The sequence below is a fragment of the Cupressus sempervirens genome, chromosome 3 (assembly GCF_028749045.1).
Source record: "Cupressus sempervirens isolate cs-2001-9-10 chromosome 3, ASM2874904v1, whole genome shotgun sequence".
NCBI lineage: Eukaryota > Viridiplantae > Streptophyta > Pinopsida > Cupressales > Cupressaceae > Cupressus > Cupressus sempervirens.
The window spans coordinates 274,897,277-274,917,560 of record NC_143120.1 but is presented as its reverse complement, the minus strand read 5'-3'; the positions used below and the strand labels follow the sequence as shown (position 1 = coordinate 274,917,560).

Here is a 20,284-nt window from a genome sequence, read left to right as displayed (position 1 = left end):
ACTAACAAAGGATATTAAGTGCTTGATTTTGTGCTTGTTGAAACATGTCCAACGTCTTCTCTTGGGATTCATGACATGCTTTAACAGCCTCTTGTGAAATCCTGATAGCTGGGATGGTAGCATTTTCCCAAACGGCAAGATTTATGAGAAAAATGGCCAGCTCAACTCTCTATGGCTGATGTCTGAGTGGGATTGCAGGGTTGAATACCCTCGAGTAACACTGTGGAAGAGATTGCTGGAATATGTCCAAAATATCGCCTCAGGATTCATGACATGATTAACAGTCTCTTGTGAGATGCTTAACTGGGATGGTAGCAGTTTCCTAAACAGGTGCATCATTTGGGGAAAATTGGTCAGCTCAACTTCCTGCAATGCTCTTGATTATTCTCTTATGCTTTGGTTAGCTGTTAATATTTTGATTACTCTTAATTTGGCCAATTATATCGACTTTAAAAATCCAAAAATAATTTGAAAAATCTGTCATGTACTTGATTTCAAGAAATGCAAATTCTGATACCATATCTTCCTGATCTAAACAGGTTCAGAAGTCAAACGTCAGCCCTTTTTATCAAACAAAGGATGTCGAGAGTTTGATGTTATTCTCTCATTTATTCTCTTATGCTGTGGTCGACTGTTAAGACATGTATTTCAATAACTCTTGATTTGGGAGCCAATTATATCTATGGCAATTGTCAGGTGAGTTAAAACTGTCCCAACTGCAGAGGATAATCTATTTATATATTTTAATTGGAACAACTTTTCTTCAATTTCATTGACATTTGTTTATGTTAAGATGATTTAAATTTGTATGATTAAAAAGATCACCATTATAGCAACAGTATCAACTCAGAAAATTTGGAAGGATCCCAAATCCCTGTTTTAACAACATAATGCCCATCCTTGTGCGTTTGCACTCTAATAGCAAGCTGCCTTCAAATTATCTATAAAGACTTCCTATGCCATGCCAGGAATACCAACTGGGAGAAGGTTGGTCTTCAATTTTTCAGTACATATCCTCAGCCCCTGTTTAGAAACTATTTCACAAAATCTAGATAGGACCATCAGTTCAATTTAAAACTACAAACAAGATACCTATCATGACCTAGAAAAGTCTAAAGAACAATCTGGACATTTTCTAGTCCTCCATACATATCCCACAAGAACTTGTGCAATCCAGTACTATAAATTATACATGACCCAGGCTAAGAGTATCGCCGAAAAACCTGGCATTGCAAAAGTGCTTAAATGCTGTGTATGGGAGCAGCTATCATGCTAAATTCATGAAATGTGACTCCCATAGTAACATTACCTTATACGTCCCAGGGAGATGCTCTGCTATGAATGATCCTACACCCATAATAGAATACCTTTGGCAGCAAATATTCACATGCAAGAGTAAGCACAAACTTTATGAACAGAAATTGCATAGCAAAAAAGCCGGTAAGTTGGACTCTAAAATGGCAAGTAGATCATCCTTGCTGCGGCCCAAAAGTTCTTCCTGTGAATTGACAACACTACCTCTACTAAGCCTCCATGCTGCTTCTACTAGCTGACCCCTCAACCATTGTGACAGAAGCACTCCTCCAGCATCAAAACATTCTTTGTACAATGGTAAGTATGCTATAGCCACCTGCAACTGATTAGGGAGATCTTGTATATAAAGAGGAGGCAAGCCTCGCATGATAACTCTCATCACATTTAAGTAGTGATCCTGTCCAAACAACCGACCCCGCAAAAATGCTTCCTCTGACCAGTTTTCTAGCAAGAAAGTCCGTAATTCTGATGTTACTGCTTCATCCTCTGATTTTGCAATGTTGTTTGCAGCCTGGTATGTAGCTTCAGGATTATTAAGAAAATCTGCTTGCAAAAGGAAAGCTACACCCTTTAAGGAACCACCACTGCGCTCCCCAGCAGCCTTAATAATCTCTACACTCAATGTTGACAGGACATTCTGAGGCACATGTGGCAACAGATAAGTGGCTATTTCTACTTTGCTACTTGACGCCGCTGCTGTAAGAGCAAGACAGAGCTCCATGTCTCTGCAACCTCTCTCTACGAACCATTTCACAACTGGCATGTCTCCCCTCTCTGCAGCTCTCATGAGTGGCCCTAAAAATGCAACTGCATTCCCCTCCTCCACAAGGCATTCCATTGTGCTAATTTTCCTATAGTGAGAAGCAAATCCCAGTGCAAGATCCACATCCACATCCAAACTGTTTCGTTGGGCGATCTACACGCATTAATATCACAGAATGCACTGAAATTAGAAGAGAGGCAAATGGTAAATATAATTAAGGCATAATAAGGACAATAAACAATAGAAAAATATAAAGCAGTAAAATAAAACTTGGAAAGGTCATGGCAACATGACATTCTTGTTCCAAATGAGATATCGACTTTGAAAATTTAGAGAACCATTAAATTCTAAAGAGTAAGATTTTAAAAAATAGGGGGCAAGGAAAATTTTCTGCATATCCAGTCATTGAAATTTGAATTACTATCTGGCATGAAAGAAATGACACAACATACAAAAAGAAAAAGAAAACAGAAACAAGAAGACAGCATTATTGCACAAACCAATATTAGTCATCAATAAGCAGACTAACTTGATTAACAGGGATCTAAATTTACAATTATCTGAGCTCCAATAGAAACCCCAAAGAGAGGAATATTTAACAAATATTATTTACTTATACATCAAACCAATGTTTGATGTGTTAGGCAAGATGCAACAAAGGAAAATGCACATCTTACATCTAAAAACATATATTGTCTCAACATATGAACATTAGGTAGAGAAGGCAGAGCAACTTACATGTAGAAGAATCCGTACAAGTTCAGTGCTTCCAAACCTTGCAGCTTCAAGGAAGCACTGGTTGACATTATCAGCTCCTCCTTCTACAAGCATTCCTAGCAATCCTTGCATTGCACTTGCAGCAATTCCAGATGCCCAACCTGGATCAATTGCACTAGAAAAGAGAGTGAGGGGAAAGCAAGCAGCGTCAAAGGCCTCAGTGAAGTCTTTTCCCGTCAACCGGTCCCCCACAAGATCCAAAAATGTTTTGAAAGCTGATAGCTGTAGTTGGATCTCAATAGCTGAACTGTGTGTTACTCTGTCAGCATTTCCTTGACCACGAGAATGGGAACCAATGCACTTGAGAGCCCATTCAGTAAATCTTTGTACCTTTGCAGCAGCCTCAGCCTTTAGTACCTCATCACCATTGCACTCCTGAAGGCGCTCTCGCAACCTGTCAAAGTAGTAGTTTCCAAACAACATTATTTTGAGTATCATCATGACCACATTCATCAAAACTAATATCTGAAATCTTTATGTTAATTGCAATGATATAAATACCACACCTTTTTCAGGACTTGCATAGTGTTTCCTAAGAGTTCGAAGGTTGTAAATCAATAGTTAAGGATTTAAGCTTTCTACAATCCATTGTAGTTCTTTTACTGCTTCTGTATTCAACTGAGTGTGTTTTTCTCTTGAATTAAGGTTTTGGATCACACTCTCTGATCCATCATCAGGATGATGGAGAGCTCAAGAGTATTAAAATGGGTTCCGAAACATTGATGCAAGAAAAAAAGAACCCACAATTGAATCTAGAAACAGAAGAAAGAAATCAACAGTTTAAACTGTATTCTTCCAGTCAAGAACCCTAGCCAAGGTCCAAGTAAATTGTCAAACCACCATCTTATTTTTTAGGTATTCATGTTTTTGAAGTAATTTTCCCACCAGTCTAGTGAGATGGGCAATAAAAGCCATACTTGATTATAAAACCAAGAAACATAAGACATTCAAGAAATGAAGAATCTTCCCAACGAAATAATAGCTGCTAATGTTCAGGAAGAAGATTCTCAGGGATCACTATAGAGGTGCACAATCGGACAAAGGGTAAAACAGAGGAAATTTCCAATAGCTCATAAAAAATTGATTTTAATAACTATGTGGCGGCAGGGAAGAATTTTTCCTAGGGAAGAAAGGAAGGAGATTGCAGTCAAGTACGATATCCTTGATTCCTTACTTTTACATCCAACAGGTCACATGAATGCCACATGGTGACAGGACAAAATACTGCCTTCACTTGATAACCTGAAGTAGCTTATTGTTTGGCAAGAGACTCTGGGGAACTGATAATTCAGGCACGCTTTAAGACACTCGGTGAAACTTTGTTGCCAAATAATAGGCACATACGGTTTAAACTTCTTTTATAGCTTCCCTGAAAATATTAGATCGCATTCCTGTGATGCAAATACTAAAATGACTGTAGGAAAGCAGAAATTCTGATTTTTCATGGAACCGTTTTACCGAGAAGAATCTCCTAAATTTGCCAAAACACTTCTGGCTGATCTGCCAAGAAATTATTTCCATTTTTTCTGAATAAATTTCAGGAATCCTTCATGGGGCCACTAGGTTATACTCACTAAAGAAGTGTCCCAGGGTCAAAATTGCATATCTATGGGATCGTTAAAAAGGTGCAAATTAACAATCTAGATAAAACCCTTATAAGAATAAATTTGAAGTAGCTGAAACAGTAAAACTTCAGCATACCTTTGAGCCATAAGAGTCACAGTGTCTGCCAAACTCATCGTACGACTCCGGCAAGCTGAAACACAGGAAGCAAGGAACGATGTTCTAAGAGCTGCACGAGTAAAATCATGCGCCCCACTTCTGATAAGTTTCTCGATCAACTTTGTAACACCGGCAAGCTCCTGCTGAGTGCTTAAAAACCAGATTGAATCCAGAGCAATACACAAGGCATCATTCAGCCTCTGGGTGTCTGCCAAAGGAATTAGACTTTCTGCAAGAGCCCAATCATGCGAACTGACGGCACTCTGGAAAGATCGGCCTAACTCGGCCTTGTCCTGCCTGCTACGTTTTGGATCCTCTCCAACCTTATCATGTCTACCCAGCTCTGAATCCTGCTCTGTCCTGAAGTGAACCATGTTCCTATGATTAGGACCCTCGGGAGATCCTCTGATTTTCGGTGAAACACCGATCTCTCCCCCAGATGAATAGCCGCAGCTGGATTCCCCTCTCTCGCCGATGCCGTTGCCGACATTGCTTCTATGACCAAGTTCATTGTCACTATCCATTCCAGAGCAAACTGGGTTTGGCGAAGCAGAACTCTCAGTTTCCACCAAACAATTCCCAGTATGGTGCCAAAGGGTGCCCTGCAAGGCTTCTTTCACAGCCTCGCCTTTATCTAAATCCTCCTCCATTGACATCATCTCGCCTTCCATTTTTGTTCGTCGTTATAGTTCGAACTCTCGCAAATCTAATCCAGTCTACGGTAAATTAGAATCTGCCTCTAAACGAACCCCAATAAAATCAGTGCCAGGCCTAAGCACTTTTACGAGCCTGGTCAAGAGGAAGCTACCAGCACTGCAAAATCCCAAGCAGCTATTTGCGAAAGGTCAACTCAAGGACTAAAGTATAAGACCTCCTCGCAAAGGCCTTCCCTATTCTGTTTACAGGTCAATAGGCGCTTCTCAGCATGCCTCATAAGATTGGTTGATTAGAAGCTGTGGGGGATCAACCAAAAGTAGATTCCTGACGCTGTAACAAACACTTGATCCTAAAGTTGCCCAGGCAGCAGGATTTCATTCAATCCAAAGTACCCAGAAGCTTTAAAAAGTAACTAATTTTTTTTAAAGATGGAGTTTGGCAAATATGGCCAGGACCCAGTTGGATTTGACATAAATGAACAGTGCCCAACACAGTTGTGTAGATACACAGTCCAAACAAATAAAACCCAACCACCCAATTCAAATACCGTGCCAGAATATGCAGCAACAAGCACAGATCTGCTACAAGGCAGAAAATTGCAAAATTCTTACACCGGTTTATATCAGAATCCTCGCCAAAACAGCTCACGAATAACAAATTTCTGTGTGAAATATTTGGAACCAGCAATGTAAGTAACAATCCTTATTCTGCCACGATGAATCGAATAGACCCCATCCTAAATGGCTTATATCACATTTGGTGGGTCATGGCCATTCACCCGCAACATTTTTGACCCTCCTGTTCTCATCTCTAAATGTAAACCCCCATTTTAACAACCCGAATAGAACAAAATTATCTGCTGCTATCTTGTTAGCCTAATGCCATTCTACGGAACCCCAATCAGAATTTACGGCCAAATTAGTTTCGTTCTTCTTTCCCTGTCACTGAGGCACAGGTGAGGCTCGAATGCCCGGGACTATCAGATCTGTCGATTTCTGTATATATACACACAGGTATCTACCACTAGTTCGCTTCCATGTGGTAATATCATCGCAGGAGCTGCTTTTCGTTTAACTTTTTCCGTCAGTTTTTATTAATTTCAAATGCATTTGTTCCTACCCAACCAAATTTGAGGGCATAAATTTGGGTGGGGAAGGGAAAAAAATACTGGTGGTACATATTCATTGCGTATAACTTCGATTATATTCTTTACGAGGGCGATGATTTAATGTATATACCTATATCACATCGCTGTGTGTTTCATCCAACTTTTCGTTATCTTCGTTACAACCCATTTGGACGGTGTATACTCATTCTGTATACGTCGCTGACAACTGTATGTCCTTCCTCGCCTTTCCCTTGGTCGGTAAGAAGAAAACAAGCGGAGTTATATAGCGGAAGAATTTAAAACACGTCGACGGCCACTTTCATTCAGATGCGGCTAAATCCGCGGTGATTTTGGCGGAGTTTCAGTCTTCGCTTAAGAGTTAGTTGGGACTTGGATGTATTGCCAAATTTAGCAGGACAATTTACTAGTGCCTCCAAATGAATTAGAAGTTTTTTTGAGTGGTCAGGCTTCTTTGTGTACTGTTGCGTCAAGAGTGAAGCAAAAGATGATAGATATTTTCTCTTCTTAAGGTGAGAGGGTTTTGGAATTTGTGAATTAGGGGAAGCGTATCCTTAATTACTAGTCCATGTATTTTTCGGTGGGGATTAATGTTTTTTATTTACTTTGAGCTATTAATGTATTCTTAGAAAGTATAAAAAGTTCATAAAATTCTATGGTCCCTTTGAATTTCTCTATTCAAATGAAATTTTGATTCTTTATTTCTTATTTTTTATTTTGCCAATATTTTTAAGGTGAGCGAAATGTTGTATGCATTTCATGTGTCTTGTGTTCGACCAAGTGGCATCTTGCGTGCATGGTGTGCTCTTCCACATTTTGCATGTATGCATGCTTTTTAATTTGTGTCATTTATTTTTTTTGCCATTTATTCACTTTTGCCTTTGAGAAATTTAGCATTGTAGTCATCATTATGGGACTCCCTCTCTTCAATCATCTGATCTTAAACATCCTTCAATTTGCTTTTGCTTTCAAATCATGTTTGTTTGTTAAAAAAAAAATGTCTTCTCTTTCTTGTCTCTTTCAAATCTTCTCTTATTATATCTTTTGTAAAATGAAAATGCTTGACCTGAATTTTATAGAGTTTTTAAATGAAAACCCCTACATGGCATTGCCTATTTCAACTCCTTCCCATTTCCTAGCATTTGCCCTCGTTAATGGGGGCACGCATTGATGACAATTTAATCTCATGTTAAGCTTACATTCTTATTTCTCTCCCTTATTTGTGGATTTTGCTATATTTGCTAATTAAAAAATTTTAATGCAAGAGATTCATCGACGTTATGGCTCCATGATGGGATTTGTGCACCATCTTGAAGTGAGGGTTGTATTTTGTTTAACTAACGATGTTCTTTATTCATGTTTCAACTAATCACATTTGTGTTTGTAAATGTGCAATCTCTAATGTAAGGGTTTTGTAATGTTGTTTTATATGCCCATTTTTTCACTCCATGCATTTTGTTTTTTGTTAGGGTTTTGTAATATTTTTCTATAAAATCTACCCTTTTCAACAATGGCTTGAGTTGTGGCACATGCTATGAGATCAAATGCAATGACAACTCACAATGGTGTCTTCTCAGCTCAATCATTGTCGTCAAAATGAACTTTTGCTTGCCCAATGACAATGACAAATGGTGAAATCCTCCCCTACTACAAATATGGCTACACAGTCCTATTAAACATGTTGCCAATTTATGACCAATTTGACTCCAAAATCTATTTAGGTTTGCTTTCAAATGAAAAATCAAATTTGTATGACTTCAACCTTTTTTTTACTATAATGCTTGTGGATTTCTCTTTAACATTTTCTTTGTTAAGACCAAAACTTCATGTGTTAATTATGTAAGGGCATCAGATACTATCACAACCATGGGGTGTTTTGCAGAATCCTTTTCTTGATTGAATTATGAGTTTATTTTCTTCTTGTTTAGTGTGGCATGTTGAATTTATAAGTATCTGACAGGACTTTGAAGCCACAAAATATATTGGTAGGTCAAAGAGTGAGTTTGCTTAAAATTACAAATTTTAGACTAGGAAGATCTATCACTAGCCCTATTAAGAATCACACCCAATAGGTATACCTTAGAAATCTCATGTCACAATCTCGATATTATATTTTAACATTATGTTGCAAAGCCCTGATATGCATGTGGTGTGTACTCATTTTGCACCATGGATTGGTGTTATTTGTAGATTGTTACATTATGGTATTAAACCCCTAAAGTGTTATTGGATGCCAAATACTATTCTACCATAATAGATATGTGATCTCTTGTTTGCATCTTTGGTATGTCCTTAAGCTAGATGATTTTTTTTCCAAAAATTTGTAAGTAGTCTAATAATATTCAAATGAATGGTCAGTTGTTCATCGTTCTAGTTGAATTGTGTTATATGAAAGCACTTTTTAATAAAGACTCTCAAATACAACACCTTCTAAGGATCTTCAGGTGAGGGAAATGTAGATTTACCTAAAATTATTGAGTGTAAACATCTTTATAACACTTATGTAGCAATCTTAGTTGATGCTTGTAAAGGAAAAATAATAACCAATTAGCAGTACAATCATATTGGGAATGGATATGCAGTGAACGATTTCATGTTCTAATAAATTTGACATGTACTTTATGCTTTGTTGTGCACTTGAATGTATATAGGTTGATAGGAACTCCCAATAAACAAGTATGGCTTGGAGTGACTTTGCTTAATTACTGGCATGAATCTCCTCAATTAAGACCTCAAGATTTTTTCGAAATTGTTTCTGATTTAGACTCAAATGGATTAGATGTTATTTATATGAGATACCTTTGATCTCCATTTGGTTTAATTCCTATTTCTAGATACAAATGCTTTATATCTCAAAAATGATATGTCATATATGTCTGGCATTTGGCTATAATGTCATTTTTAGTTATATTGTCGAACTATTTTGGATCCACTAATTTCTAAGATATAACTAAAAGTGATTATATATATGTAGAGGATGTTGCAGCATGACCTTGCAAGGAGGATCGCGGCAAAAGTTGTTGAAAATGTAATGATGACTAAGTGATTGAGAAGGTGGGGGTGTGAATCAAGAACCACTTACAACTTCTTCTCTTAATCTCACTTTATTATATTATCTAATCTACTTGCAAGCATGGAACAAAAAGCAATAAAGTAACAACACCATTTCATAGTAATTGGTAACCCATAAACCCTCCAAGTAGAAGGTAAAACTAGGGTGGGGATGACACCCACAATGCTTCACTATTGTTGTAATAAAGTTGGCCTGCTAGGGCTTACAATTGATCACTTATGTTGATCTACTTGGTTAAGAGCAAGTAAGACTGTAGGTCCACCTTGTGAAAGGATTTATACAATACAATTAAGTATGTACTTTGTTAAGAGTTTCTGCAAAGGACTATTACGTCCACTCTGTTAGAGGATTTGAGACCGATGCACCTATTAGAATGAATCAACGGGTTGATCTCTGATGTGAAACTTGGTTTGTTGATGAAGATTCTATGATCAATATATTGATCACCTAACTATGATAGATGAGTCTCTGATTTGTCTTATACTATTTGTTAGCCTTCTAATCAATCTTCTCTTCCATTATCCATATTCGCTTATGATAAGAAATGTAACTCAATACTTATTGTGTTGGATGAAACAAAGTGTCTTCCTTATATATTGATCCAAATAGTAACTCTCCATTAGGCTGGCTAAAACAACATTACAATAGTTTCAAAAAATAATTACCAATTCGGCTCAATGGATAGTACAGAAACTCAAGCAACACTATCAATTCAACTAACTCTGGCACTTAATTGATAGTGGATGCTCAATTCATATTGATCACTCAGCATACTCAATTGGCTCTATTTACACTACTCTACTTGCTTGTTTATCATTCTTAAACAAGAATGCTAAACTAACTTGGTCTATACTAGAGCTCAGTAGATACTATCAACTCAATTGACACTACAACTCAGTAGATACTGTCAACTTGGTTGACGTTGCTCACTGCTTGCTTGGTTAACATTGTTAACTTGGTACATACATGAGCTTAGTTCACACTTTGGTCTGGTAGCTTAGTAACTACTGCCTTCTCATGATGACTAAGTGTTTTGGCATTAATTGACAATATGTCTTGTAATAAGGTCAACAAAAGCATCCCAAAATCATCCATATTTTTATAGTTTAGTTAGCTCATAATTTTGACATAGTTTCAAATGCTTGTAGTTTAATTAGTCATTGCTAGTAACCTTGTATTAACTAAAACTAGCAATTATGTGTGCATAAAATCCATGTATAGAATTTATAAATTATTGTAAAACTCAACCTTTAGAAATGTACCTTAGCATGGAAAAAACAATTGCAGATCCATCTAAATCTACAACTATAAGATTTGTTGTACAAATTATGATGGCCTAGTTACCTAAATGAAATGCTTAGTGTCCAAGTGATTAACAACCATGTCTCTATCTCACAAAAATTATTAGTAAGAAAATTCATTGAGCCTTAGGTGATTAATGATCTTCAAAATGATTTGTTAAATTATTGTTTTAAGAGCTAAGTTGTGGAATTTTAGAAAGTTCAAGGGAATAGATAATTTTGGTTAAATAATGTGTGTTCCAATGAAAGGGTCAACATTTGAATTTTCATTACATGTTTATATGTTCAAAGTATGCATGGTGTGGTTAGAACTAGTTATAAGTATGAAGGATTTAGTTAAAGTAGTTTTTCTATTTTGAAATGCCTATAAGTTTTTAAAAACTATGAGGAGATTATATTATGAACAAAGATTTTTTTAGTGTAGAATCTTTGCCATTTAGAGATCTCATCTCATTAGTCGATCGTCATTTGGTGAATAGAGCATATAAATTTGGTTAACCGCATCACCAAAAATTAACAAAATTTGGGTCTAAAGTATGTGCTAGTTGCCCATTAGTTTTCACATAATTGGTCGAAAATCCTAGTCCAATCGCCAATGTAATATACCTTTAGTATACAATTATTTTAAAAAATTTGCCATCCTTTACCTATTATTTTCTTATTGGACAATGTTATTTCTCCATTATTATAACAAATTAATTTTCCCTTGGGTTAGGTGTTGCCTACTATTGTACTGACACCTATCACCTACCAGCCTCATTTAGCCAACTATTTTATATTTTGGGCTTACATAGGAAGTGTCATTTCACCTACTTTTGAAATTCCCGCTCGTTAATCCCATACAATTTTCCAACCTAGTTTAGTATATATACATTCATAAGATACTATTATTCTACACAATTTACTCTTTTCGGTCTAACATTTCCTATTGTTGCCAAAGTTTCAGAGTGTTGAGTGCATTTTTGGTGCAAGAGCACCTAGGCTAACTCCTAGTCCTAGTTCCACACTATTAAAGCATGTAGCCTTAGTCTGACAATGACTGTGATCAAAGATCTATATATGTATGTATATATATACCAATATGATTTATGTATTGATATATATACATACATATATAATCACAGTATATGTAATTTTGCATATGGTCGATACAGTTGAACTGATGAACATATATATAATCTGAGATCATATCTCAACCATGATTGAAACTTATTTTGATTCCTTTGATTTAAATATCATTATCGATCTATATAAATATTGGGTTGCATATGAATCAATTTTGTTATGATATGTTATATATGTGTAGACTTGTGTTAAGTCTAACTAATATTAGGTATGATAAACAAGCACTAAATAGGTATAACAGTGAAAGGTCATGTCTTCATTCTGAGACATGCCCATTCACTCCCACACCCCTATATGTAACATATATACTTGATCTGTCAGACATAAAAAGGCATCAAAATCAATTAATGCAAGCATATCAAAGGATCGTTGGCATTTGAAGTTCAAGAACATCTTTGTTATCTCTATTATTTCTATACTAATATATACAGATTCTGGAGAAAATCAAATTCATTGGCATCAGTATTCAAGCCTACAATCAAAGTTGTGCATCAATTAGCCTCACATTGAAATCTAGCAAGAAACTTTACATGGTATTAGAGCCAGGCTAAGGAGAGATCTCATTAAGTTTAAGAGATCGAATTTCACATTAAGTTGCAGTCACTCATTATTCTTCAACATGACAAACATGTTAAGATTCAAACATCGCCTTAGAAGTGTTGATAATTTCAAACCTTGGAAACTTCGTATAATGATGCTATTAAAAGAGAACAAATTATATTCCTTGTGTTTAGTTTGTAGACCCAAAAAAAAGAAGCGAGCTGGATAGTTGGCGCTCTAAGTGTTTTTGAATTGGCTGGCTCTCTATTAGGCAGGAAATTGGAAGGGGAGAATCTTGCAGGAGGTACTGATCCTGGTGGGATAGAAGATCAAAATGAGGAAAATTTGGCAAATTCTGCAAGAATTATGGATGCTGGTACCACTAGATGTTGGGTCTAGGAACTTTCTTTGGATTCTTTTACTGCAAATCATGTGCCTGGTTAGGAACTTGAGAATGAGAAGAATCCTTTGGAGAATGTGGAGGTCACTAAAGAGAGGAAAGCAAAAAGTTCACGGAAAGGGTTAGGCGATCAAAGGACATGGTCTTCCCTATTTGATAGGAAACCTGGTGGAAAATCATCTTTCCCACTAGTTACATCAAAATCTTGCTAGGAGAAAGGTGAGTTTCAAATATTTATTCTAGACCCAATCATTGATTTTTCTGTATCTTCTATGGAATTTACTCTTGTGGGAAAATTCATGGGGGCTAGACCAGATATAGAAACTTTGAAAAATATGATGAAATGGAAATGGGTTATCCATGGTCAAGTTGATATAGCTCCTATGTTGAATGGATTCCTTTCATTTGTTTTTAATTTTAAAGAAGATATGAATATGGTTCTTTGTGGAGGTCCATGGTTTTTTGGCAAAAGTACTCTCACTATTAAAAAATGGGAGCCAAACATGGATTTATCTGATGCCTTCTTCTTAACTACTCCGATCTAGGTTAGACTTCTTAGCCTCCCTTTGGAATTTTGGCATGAAGATATCTTTAAGGGAATAGCTAGTTCCTTTGGGGAACTAATTGCAGTGGATCATGCGACGGCTTTGAAATCTAAACTTCAAAGTGCAAGATTGTATGTGAAAGTGGCAAACTTGAATCATCTCCCTAAGAAAGTGGAACTAATTTCAAAACTTGGAAAAAGAATACATGAAATTATATATGAAGATCTCCCAAATACCTATTTTGCCTATAAAAAATAGGGTCATAGGGTGAAATTTGTCCTAACAAAGGTAAGAACTATCCTAACACTAATAAGGAAGATAAAAAGAAGGAAGTAAAAACCCAAAAGAAAGTTTGGAAACCTAAAGTTACTCATGCAAAGGGTGTGAAGGATAATCTGAATCTGGAACTTCAGGAAACTGGTATAATGCCAAATTCTGCCTTGAAGGAAAACTTGAGCAGTGAAAATCAGGAGATTGGGGTGATGTTAGACTCTACCTCACCTGAGAAAAATATAGAGAATATGGTTGATATGACGAAGCAATTAGTCATTTATCAGAAGAATGATACAAACTGGGAAGCTCTAGTTGAGATGGAAGAAATAGAGGAGGGTGAAATTATGATGGATAGAAGTAGATTGATGGTGTTAGAGGAATCCCAAAATATCTAGTTTATTGAAAACCAGAATGTTATTCCTAAGCTTCTTGAGACACCCTTGTGCAAAGAAATTGTTTCCTTTAGGAATGATTTTGAAATTGAGGAGAAGAATTTGGAAGGGAAGGATTTGAAATAGAAAATGAGTCAAAGGAAAAAGATGGAAAAGAAAAGTAATACAATTCCTAAAGGAGAAGAGATTCGTAGTAGTAAATTGGAGTAGCAAGTCAAGGTGAAACCAAATGTTGGAACTCTAGAGAAACCTAGAAGAAAATCTTCTAGGAAAACTAGAGAAATAGAAAGCTTGCATAATATTGATAATGGAAGACAAACAACTATTCTGGATTTTACCCCCAAAAAAAAAACATGAAAATTATTACTTGGAATATTAGGGGATTGAATAGTATTCATAAACTTGATGTTGTTAGGAATTTTGTTAGGGAGCATAAGCTGAATTTTCTTTTGCTACAAGAAACAAAGATGGAGAAGGAGAGAGCTGAGCCGAATTTTCTTTTGCTACAAGAAACAAAGATGGAGAAGGAGAGAGCTAAAAAATTAAGTCTTTTGAAGATTATTGTTTAAAAGCAAGTAGTTTAGAAGGAGCTTCAAGGGGAACTCTGATGTTATGGAAGAAATCCCACTACTCAAGAACTGTTTTAAATGCTAGTAAACATTTCATAGTGGCTAAAATTACTAGCATTGACAAGAATAATGAATGGTATATTGTTAATATGTATGCTCCAAATATTAAAAACTTTAGGAAAAAGGTATGGGAAACTCTATCTTATATAAAGAGTAAAGACTACTTTGGCAGATGGATCTTCATGGGGGATTTTAATGTTCCTCTTTATGACCATGAAAAAAAGGGGGGTAATGTGAGCCAGCTAGATGGGAGACTGGATCTAATGGATTTCATTAATAAGGAGGGTTTAATGGATCTAGATCTTCATGGAATTGAGTTTACCTAGAGTAATAAGAGGCCAAGTGATGATTGTATTTAGGCTCGATTAGATAGAGCTCTTATTTCTCCTAATTGGACTAAAGAGTTTGTATGCAAGCTGGAGGCTTTACAAAAAATTGGGTCAAATCATTTCCCTTTGATTTTTTCTGTTGAAAAGGTTAATATAAAAAAAAATTTCCTTTTAGGTTTGAAAAAATGTGGATGTAGCACCCACAGTTTGAAAGTAAATTGGCTGAATGGTGGAATATAGATGTTGAAGGAACTACTCTTTTTAGAGTGGCTTCAAAATTAAGAAATGTTAAAAAGGAGGTTTAAATCTGGAATAAAAGATGTTTTAGTAATATTTTTGAGAGTAAAGCAAGTATTAAGGAAAAGCTACAAAATATTCAGGGCAAGATATAGAAGGAAGGTTACACTCTTGACCTTGTTAGAGAAGAGAATGAAAAATTGGTAGAGTATCATTACATTGTTACTAAAGAGGAAATTTATTGGAGGCAAAGATCCAGATCAGTCTAGCTGAATGAAGGAGATAAGAATTCGAGATTTTTTCATCTTTCTACTCTAAAGCATAGAGCTAAAACTCATATCTCATATCTTAAGAAGGGTAATTTGAAGATTACTGAGGAAAAGGATATTTCGAAAGAGATGGTCTCCTTTTTTCCTTCTTTGATGACATTTGACTCTAATATTGATTTTACTCATCAAGCTGAACTTTTAAAGGTGATTCCTTCTCTAGTTATTGAGGAACAAAATAAATTGTTAGGTTTTATTCTCAAGGAAGAGGAAATTTTAAAGGATGTCTGCTCCTTAGGAGGGGATAAGTCTCTAGGACCATATGGTTTTCCTATGTTCTTTTTCCAGAAGGCATGAAAATTGGTTGGAAAAGATGTATGTGATGTTGTTAAAGAATTCTTTGGGGCTAAAAGAATGCTAAAGGAGAACAATTCTACCTTCTTATGCCTTATTCCTAAAAAGATTGGGGCTGATTCTCTAGACCAATTCAAGCCTATTTGTCTGTGTAATTATTTTTATAAGATTATCTCAAAAGTCCTCACTTCTAGGATGCTTTTGGTGCTTTCATCTCTTATTGCTTTTTAGCAAAATGGTTTTGTCCGAGGTAGGCAAATTCTAAACTCTATTATTGTTGCTCATGAGAATATTCATTCTTTATCTTGTTCTAACAATTAGGGGTTTATCATGAAAGTTGATATTGTGAAAGCCTATGACAGAGTGCAATGGGCTTTTCCTGTCAAGATTTTATTGGCCTTTGGCTTTAATCATAGGATTGTGAGGGCTATTTCTCAGTTGATCTCTACTACTTCTATTGTTGTTCTAGTGAATGGGTGTTCTTCTGAATTCTTTAGCCCTTCTAGGGGTTTGGGACAGGGAGACCCTTTATCCCCTATTCTATTCACTATTATGGCTGATTGTTTGGGGAGATATATTGGGAAACTGATTTTGCAAGGGGATATTAAAGGTTTTCAACCTTCTTCTCAGCCTCTTACTTGTTCTCATGGTCAATTTGTTGATGACACTATTTTCATGGGGAAAGCTAAAGTCAAGGAAGCTAGAAATCTCAAAAAAGCCCTTAGTTTGTACTCTTATGCTTCAAGTCAGTTGATAAACTAGAATAAGAGCTCTTTGTTTTTTATTAATACCCATATTCTAAGACAGAACAAAATTGCTAAAATTCTAGGGTGTTCAATAGGATCTTTTCCTTGTATTTACTTGGGTCTCCCTTTGGGACCTAAAGCTCTAGATTCTTTTTGGGAAGATCTCATTAAGAAGTTCAATAAGAAGCTGGCGGGTTGGAATGGTAACCTTTTGAGTCAAGCTGGTAAAATTACCCTCCTTAAAGCTTGTCTCCAAAGCATCCCCACTTATGCTTTGAGTCTTTTTAGAATTCTAGCAAAAATTGTAGATACTATTGATAATATTCAACGAAATTTTCTCTAGTTTAGAACTAAGGAAAGGAAGAGAATGGCTTTGATAGCTTGGGATCAAATTTGTAAGCCTATCAAGGAAGGTGGATTGGGAATCAGGTCAGTGTGAAGTATGAATAGAGCTCTTTTAGCCAAACAGGGATGGAGAGTTTATCATGATGATAAGGAATGGAGTACTAAATGGAAACATAAGTATCTTTTTAATGCTCCATTATCTGATTTTCTGTCATCTCTTAATGTTCTTTCCCCTTTTGCTATTTGGGGGGCTATGCAGGGAACTAAGAATATCTTAAGTAAAGGATGTTCATGGAAAGTTGGAAATGGGAAAAAGGTCAGATTTTGGGAAGATATTTGGATACTGGATCATCCCCTGATTGAGGAATTTGAGGATAGGACCCATATTGATAAATGCAAACAATTGTATGGGACTGTTGTGGGACATTAGTGGCATAATAACAACTAGGTTAACCTTGTTAATGTTAACCAGGCTTTTCATAATATCTAGATTATGTTGAATGCCTTTTCTTTATATCCCCTTGAGGAGGATAAGATGATATGGAGTGCTGATGCAAGTGGCCATTTCAAAGTTTCCTCTATTTTCAAATCTGAGGAGAAAGGTACCTGCCCTTTATGCACAAGAGCTTGGATAAAAGGTCTTATACCAAAAATAAATATCTTTTATTGGATCTTTCTTCAGAATAAAATTCTTACTTAGGACAATTTGCAAAAGAGAGGCATTAATGTGGTTAATAGTGCAGTCTATGTAAAGAAGGTTATGAAGACAAAGATCACTTGTTCTTAAACTGTACTTACAGTCAACAAGTATGGAGCTCTATTCTCAACTTCTGGAATATCACTTAGGTTCATCAAAATAATATAGAACTTTGTTTTAAGAGCTGGATTTGCCCATCTAAGGATATTGATGTTGATTTCCTATGGAAAATTACTCTTCCCCATCTTTGATGGCATATCTGGAAAGAAAGAAATAATAGAATCTTTAGAAATAAAAAAATGCCAAAGTGGGTGCTTGGCCAAAACATTGTTGGGGCAATAAAGGAAAACTTCAATTCCCAGAGAAAGTGTAATAAAGATTTTCAAATTGACAATCCAATGTTTTCCAAAGGCTTTAATATGAAGAGAGAAGATCCAAGAATGAATACTATATGGAAGGCTCCTCCTATGGGATGGATTAACGAGAATTTTGATGGTGCAATAAAGGGAAACCTAGGCAAAGCAGGTTGTGGAGGAGTTCTGAGAGATCACACGGGTAATATAATAGATGCAATTGATATACCTATTGGTATTTCTAATAGCCATAAAGCTGAGGCTACTGCAGCTCTGTATACAATGAGGTTAGTAGTGGAAACTGGTTTTTGGTACCTTTGGATGGAAGGAGATTCCTTGAACATTGTAAATATGCTTAATGATAAAAGTTCAATCACTTGGTCTATCAAAGCTAGTGTAATGGAAATTAAATCTTTAATGGATAAATTTGAGAAAGTCTTTATATCTCATTCTTACCATGAAGGTAATGTTGTGGCTGACTGGATTGCTAACCAGGCTATCCAATGGGAGTGTAAGATGACATGGCATGATGACCTAAGCAGGAGTGTGGATTTTAAAGCTCTTATTAATTATGACAGGGAAAGACTTGCTAAGATTAGCAATTTAATGATAGATGGAAGTGGGGTTACCAAAGCCAGTGTTATTTTCTCGAGAAAGTACATAAATGTGATTATTATCCTAGCTTGGCATGTATGTATTTTTATGAGCACCTTAGTTGTTTTAATGAATGCCTTGGCTTTGCTTAATTCTTTACGTTTACCTGTCTACTCGACTTTGTCATTTTGCAGTGAAACTAAGTTTTCGGAAATGGGCTGCGAACCAAGAAAACAAGAACCAAAGAACTGTAAAGCATGGAAGGCCAAAGCCTCTGTTTGGCAAATTCTACAGAAGGGTAATGTCACCACTTACCTGAAGCGCCTTCATGGTTATAAACCACATGTCATAGAGGCATTCTTCAAAAATTGGATCGAGGATAGGGTTTCAATGCATGGGGTGATGATGCGTTTGTCTGAAGATTTCATAGCCGAGGTGACGGGCTTGCCTAAGGAGGGCATAAAATTTAGTAAGGAAACAAGTATTTCCAATGTTGCGTTTAAGAAATTTCCAAAAATAGATGAGGAGGAAAAGAATCTGGAGAAGAATGGTGACTTTTATGAGCTGGGTCAAATTAAGGTCATCTGGCAAGATGTTTTCTCTTGCATCTGTGAGTATTTTATTTTAGATGGTAGGGCTAAGTGTGTTCATAAATTTCATTTTGTGTTCCTAAATCATTTTCGATATAATGATAGGATCTCATTTCCTTTTTATCTGAGATTTTTTTTCCTCCACAGTCTTCAAGCGCATAGAAAAAAAGAGTCCCATTCAATTTTACATGAAGGTTTAATCCTATTAATTGAGAATTATTGTAAGAACAAGGATATTGTTTCTTCCCCTTCATCTGAGAAAAACAAGGGCTCTATTAGTGAAACCTACTCTAGGAAGAGTAAGGGTGAGGAAGCGGTTAGTGTGAGAAGGAGGAGTTTAAAGCAAGAAACTCCTCAGAAAAATGTGAAGGAGATTATTGAGTCTAAAAATTCAGATAATAATGATGAAAAGAATATGGAGGAGGAGGAGAATATAGATGTGGGAGATTTTAGTTCAAACTTGGAGGGTTACCCTAGTAGTAAGGGTGAGACTGGTAAGGATGGGCTAATGAAAGCAATGATAAAAACACAGGGTCAAATAATGTTGGAGAAGAGGATATAAATCAGAGTGAGCATACCCAGAGAGCGAGGGACGAAAAAGAAGAAATGGTGAAGGAAAAGGAAGACCTCACTGGCAAGGATGCTATGAATGTCAAGGAAGATACAAGGAAAGAGAAGGACGAGTCTACTAGTAAGGAAGAAACGGGGAAGGAGAAGGATGAATCTACTGGTAAGGACACAATCCTTTCTTTCCTACATACTGCTAAGCTTAAGGCTAATTCCTCTCTTCAAGGTGACTCCTAGATGTATAATGAGTTAATGAATTTGAAAAGAAAAGTGGAAAAGATGCAGCAAGACCAAGAAGTTGTTCAAGAAAAGATCATTTAGATGGAAGTTCAAGTTGGTAATATATCAAATAAATTAAAGGAATATGAACACACACTTCATCTTTTGATCAAAGAGAGTGGCAATAAGATGGAGTAGGTTACTTCTAGCATTTTTGCAACTATTGCAAGCTTAGGGAAGAGAAATAATGAAGAAATCATGTCTCCTAGTGGTCCAAGTAAAGGAACAAGATAGAGCTCAAGAAAGAAGGTAGTTGAGGTAACTGGGGGATCTGCTACTGATACCATCCA

At 36.1% G+C, this 20,284-nt stretch overlaps 1 protein-coding gene and 1 pseudogene across 1 annotated transcript; one reads left to right on the top strand and one right to left on the bottom strand.

Annotated features, from left to right (window-relative positions):
- Positions 1-907: 907 nt before the first annotated feature.
- Positions 908-6,294, bottom strand: LOC149566005 (ankyrin repeat protein SKIP35-like). Its single transcript, XM_089819457.1, has 3 exons — positions 4,556-6,294; positions 2,816-3,248; positions 908-2,230 (listed from the first exon to the last, which is right to left on the bottom strand). Exons 1-3 carry the CDS (start codon positions 5,245-5,247, stop codon positions 1,409-1,411), a joined length of 1,947 nt encoding a protein of 648 aa, XP_089675583.1. The 5' UTR covers positions 5,248-6,294; the 3' UTR covers positions 908-1,408.
- Positions 5,662-14,011, top strand: LOC149566004 (cyclin-dependent kinase B1-1-like; annotated as a pseudogene).
- The last annotated feature ends 6,273 nt before the right edge of the window (positions 14,012-20,284 follow it).

What these genes read in the sequence shown, in the direction of transcription:
- LOC149566005 (XM_089819457.1), bottom strand. Translation starts at nt 5,247, where the DNA reads ATGGAAGGCGAGATGATGTCAATGGAGGAGGATTTAGATAAAGGCGAG. An exon ending in GTGACTCTTATGGCTCAAAG is followed by an intron (nt 3,249 to 4,555) that starts GTATGCTGAAGT and finishes CTACTTTGACAG; the next exon opens with GTTGCGAGAGCGCCTTCAGG. An exon ending in TTGTACGGATTCTTCTACAT is followed by an intron (nt 2,231 to 2,815) that starts GTAAGTTGCTCT and finishes TAATGCGTGTAG; the next exon opens with ATCGCCCAACGAAACAGTTT.